The sequence below is a fragment of the Volvox carteri genome (genome assembly GCF_000143455.1).
Source record: "Volvox carteri f. nagariensis unplaced genomic scaffold VOLCAscaffold_15, whole genome shotgun sequence".
NCBI lineage: Eukaryota > Viridiplantae > Chlorophyta > Chlorophyceae > Chlamydomonadales > Volvocaceae > Volvox > Volvox carteri.
The window spans coordinates 840,546-844,833 of record NW_003307558.1 but is presented as its reverse complement, the minus strand read 5'-3'; the positions used below and the strand labels follow the sequence as shown (position 1 = coordinate 844,833).

Below are 4,288 nucleotides of genomic sequence, written 5' to 3'. Positions count from 1 at the left end.
ATGGCCATGTTTATTATCGTTTTTTCGCCACGTAGTGCCGTGTACGGCATTCCATCAGTGATGAATCATCACCATGCGGGGGCAGAGCGAGGGGCGAAGTTAGGGAGGGAGGTGAGCCGGGAGGGCGGTCGGCTGAAAGATGTCTAAGTCAACGTCAACACCCAACCCCCGGGGGGGCGGCTTCGGCCGTGGATGATGAACTCCCCCCTCCAACTCCCCCCCCTTCGCCAGCCTAGGGGCAACAGCCGGGGTTGCCACTATCGCATGCTTGATGATGCCAGGCATTGCATTGCATGGCACGATTCTTTTCAGTCCGTCTTTTCCGCCATCCGTCTACCACCGGCCTTCCCGCGTGTTGCGGCAAACACGGTGTGCCCCCTCCCCTCCCCTGGCTGGCAGGACCTGGGACCTGGTGACGGGGATGAGTTGAGATCATGAGGTGCCGCTGTACCTGAAGAACTTGTGTAGCGACGGCGGCAGCCTGGTGACGCCCCGCATTGAGACATCACACAGTCCGGAAGACTGACACAACACAATGATACCCGCAGCCGCCACCTCGCATGTGCCGTCCTGCTCCGTCGGCGGTGAACCGTCGAGAGGGTCGTCCGCCGCCGCGGCGGCCGTGGCGGTGGTGGCGCCGCCGCCGTCGAGGATGCGCCTCAGTCGTATTCGCTCCGCTGCAGCGCGGGACATTGTACCACAGCCCGGCTCGTTGGCGTCAGCTTCGAAACCATTTTCGTACTCCTCATCCTGCTCGGCAGCCTCGTCGGCAGGTTCCTGCCGACCTTGAAAGGTCAGCGAGCCGATGCTCCTGCTGCGTACGGCGGTTGGCGGGGAGCTGTGTGTGTACGGCGCGCTACTGCGGGACGCCGCCGGTCTCACCACCGCAGCAGCCGCGGTTGCGGCAGCGGCGGCGGCGGCGGCGGCAGCGGCACGTGAGGAGCTGCCGTTAGCGTTGCTGCCGTACTGTGCGGTGCCGCTGCTGCCGTACTGGACTCCTTGGGGCCGCCGGTACCCCGGAGCGGAGGCGGCACCGTTCCCTTTGGCGCCCTTGCTCGAGTTCTGGTAGGTGGTGGTGCCGTACGGGGTCCTGCTGGAAGCGGCGTTTTCAGGTCGGTTCAAGCTTAGCAAGGTGCGAGGAGGCTTGGACGCACCACATTCACGATCTTGCAAGGGATTAGCAATGTGACGCATGGCCTTGCGGTCGGGAATCAGGTGTTGAAGCTTTTGCGCAGCGCACAAGAAGTGTTCGGAGATGGTTAGTGGTGGACAGGAGGGGAGGCGGTGCGGTTGAAGGAAGAAGGGATTTGGGGCGGCAGGGGTGCGTGTTAGCGTTGTATAAGGCAAGGCCACGCTGCGGTGCGGTTGGTGGACCGCATTTGCTTCGAGCCGAAATTAAGGCCATAGAACACATTCAAGGGGGGGAAGGCTATCGCCTGGACACGACCCATTCAAAAAACTCTGGACTCTAATGTATTGATGAAGTTGTATGACACCTAGCGAATCAATGAGCATCGTTGCTATATGGTTTTGAGGGCCTGCGGCTTGACATGTGATGGTGGAAATGGCCGTTGATACATTGAAGGGCAGGACCTAGGCTATTTTTTTTGTTACACTCACTTCCTTGAAGAATCTCTGCTTGACATATGCTAAAAACTCTAACGTTCCTGAAGTCGCTTCGCAGGACTTGGGATCTTTCGTCCACAGCTAGGTCAAACTAAATAAATTTAGCAAAAGTTAATGCCAGTGAAGAGTTAATGGTTCGAGTCTAGTCATGGAGGAAGTCAACAAGGTACGATGTGACTAACTGCCTAACGGCAGAGAAGGGCGTTGCAATTGTCAGGTTGCCGGCTTGCCATCTGGTGCTGCTGTTAAATATATATGCACAATCGTACTGAATATGTTAACTTCTATAAACCTGGCCATTAGGTATCCCTCCATTAGCTCTTCGGCTTGCGAAAACTGAAGGAACCCGATTTGGGTTGCGGCCGTCCGCGCATCGCTTCTGTTTATCCATAGCACCTGTCAAAAGCCTGATGGTTTAAAAAGTTCGAATTGCATATGCTTCGATTCACTCCTGGTCGGCGGCGTCCGCAAGGTCGTGTCCGCGCAGCTACGTCTAGACAGCCACAGCAGAATGCACATGGCCTCGCATAATGTACTTATCTCCCATATTCGACATGTGGCAACACGCACCGTCGCACTATCTCGGCGAGCTCTCCTTCCCGTGCCCACGGCTTCATGGCCTCGCAAGGGTTGCCGAACACAGAAGCGCCAGCATCCGCCCGCCACCCAACCAGCGCCGTCCTTCCTAAATACCGACGCTTGCGACAGATCATCCGCTATCGTTGCGGATGCTGCTGCTACTGCCATTGCTGCAATTACTACTGCTACTGCTACGCCGATACCGGAAACCGACGTTACTGTAGCACCATTGGCATCCCCCTCCGCGACCCCGCATGAACCCAGAGCACCAGCACCAGCAGCGGACATGGACGATAAGGACACTCCCTCCGCCTCTGCCTCCGCCTCCTTCCCAACCTCCTCCCCCTCGGAGTTGGAGCCTCCGGAATGGCTGCAGCGCACGACTCTGCTGCTGGGGCGCAGCGGTGTCGCTGCGTTGCACGACACCCGCGTGCTGCTGGTGGGGCTGGGTGGTGTGGGGTCGTACGTGGCGGAGTTCCTGGTTCGCGCGGGGGTGGGGTCGCTGGCGATTGTGGATGGCGACGTGGTGGATGTGACCAACAAGAACCGGCAGGTAGGGCTATGTGTGTGTGGGGGGGGGAGAGAGGAGGGGGTGTGGGAGGTGGCCGTCTATGGCAACGGATGGTTGAGGTTGTCCTCCCATGCGCTGCTGCTGCTGCTGCTGCTGCTCGGGAAGACATCATGTTTGTGTATATGTATGTGTGTGTGAGGGGGGTAGGGGGAGAGGGGAGGGGAGGGGCGGGTAGGGGGTAGAAAGTGGGAGAGGGACAGGCGGTGTATGCGACAAGAACTCAGAGTCCAGGCACGTGTGCGATGTTCGACGCAGGGAGGTTTTTAATGGAGGGGGTTCCTCCTCCGCTGTCGCAATCCCTGCAGAGTTACCCCCTCCCCGCTTTCTTACTTTCTTCTGGTGTATCAGTCTATCCTTGACTTGAGGGGTATCTATCGCATGTCGGGCCCTCCCGGAGTGCGCAAGGCGGGTGATTCGATATCTCCCCCCTTCCCCTCCCCCCTTCCCCTCCCCCCTTCCCCTCCCCCCTTCCCCTCCCCCCTTCCCCTCCCCCCTTCCCCTCCCCCCTTCCCTTGGCATTACTGCTTTTTCCGCGCTTTTTAAGTCCTGGCGGCTAGGTAGGTAGTTTTTCCGACATCATCTTCACTACACCATCCAGAGGTCGCCGCCTTCAAGGACACCTCTTGGTACACTCTTGCCCTGGCAGCAGCTTCACTCGTTCATGGTTTGTCTCCCCTCTCCCCCCTTCCCCCGCCCCCCTCCCCCCCCTTCCCCGCGTGCAGCTGCCAGCCCTGGACTCCACCATCGGTCTGCCCAAGTCCCAGGTCATGTCACAACGACTGCTGGATATCAATCCCCACCTCAATCTGGTAGTACGACAGGTACGGCAAACGCTTATGCACACACTGTTGCGATGATCCCCGTCAGCCCCACTTCAACGGAGTCCGTGCGCTGGCGGCGGCGGCTGCGGCGGCTCCCTCGCAGCCGCACCGCCGAGCCCCGGTTGCGTCCAACTCCCGGTCTGCGTCCCCCCCCCCCTTTCGGGACATGGAGATACCCCCCCAGGGCGGTGCGCAGTCAACAGGGGCCGTCAGCGGGGAGAGGGGCACGAAAGAGTTGGGAAAGCAAACAGGGAAAGACCCTGAGGGTGGGGGTGGGGGTGAGGGTGAGGGTGGGGGTGGGGGTGAGGGGCCTCCCTTTTCCTGAGCCTCTCCCTCGTTCCTCTGCCGCCCTTCCTTCCTCCCCTCCTCCATTGGCAACCCCCCTCTTCCAACCCCCCGCTTCCAACCCCCCCGCTTCCCCCCCGGCTCCCCCGCCCCGGTTAGGAGTTTCTAACTCCGGACACCGCGGGTGATGTGTTTCTGGATGAAGTGGCGGAGGAGCTGGACCGGGGAGCTCGTACAGCAGCTGTAGCGGCAACAGCAGCAGCCTCAGCAGCACACACGCCCCGGGCAGCAGCTCGTGAAGCTGCAACCGAGCCACCAGGGGGGCAACCGCGTGTAGCAGCACTAGCAGCAGCAGCAGCAGCAGCACTAGCAGCAGCAGCAGCTACAGCGGCGTCAGCTATTGGTG

The 4,288-nt window shown here is 60.2% G+C and overlaps 2 protein-coding genes across 2 annotated transcripts in view; one reads left to right on the top strand and one right to left on the bottom strand.

Moving 5' to 3' along the window:
* VOLCADRAFT_90053 (uncharacterized protein) overlaps positions 1-1,646 on the bottom strand; it is a gene marked incomplete at both ends in the record, with an annotated part of 7,440 nt that extends 5,794 nt beyond the window's left edge. The window contains 2 exons of the mRNA XM_002949582.1: positions 528-814; positions 1,621-1,646. Coding sequence (XP_002949628.1) covers positions 528-814; positions 1,621-1,646 — 313 coding nt within the window. The remainder of the gene's footprint in view (positions 1-527; positions 815-1,620) is intronic.
* An 845-nt stretch (positions 1,647-2,491) lies between these two features.
* The window catches only part of VOLCADRAFT_90052 (uncharacterized protein), a gene marked incomplete at both ends in the record, with an annotated part of 4,146 nt that continues 2,349 nt past the window's right edge, over positions 2,492-4,288 (top strand). Inside the window, 3 exons of the mRNA XM_002949686.1 lie at positions 2,492-2,758; positions 3,499-3,597; positions 4,042-4,114. Of these exons, the coding sequence (XP_002949732.1) occupies positions 2,492-2,758; positions 3,499-3,597; positions 4,042-4,114 (439 nt within the window). The remainder of the gene's footprint in view (positions 2,759-3,498; positions 3,598-4,041; positions 4,115-4,288) is intronic.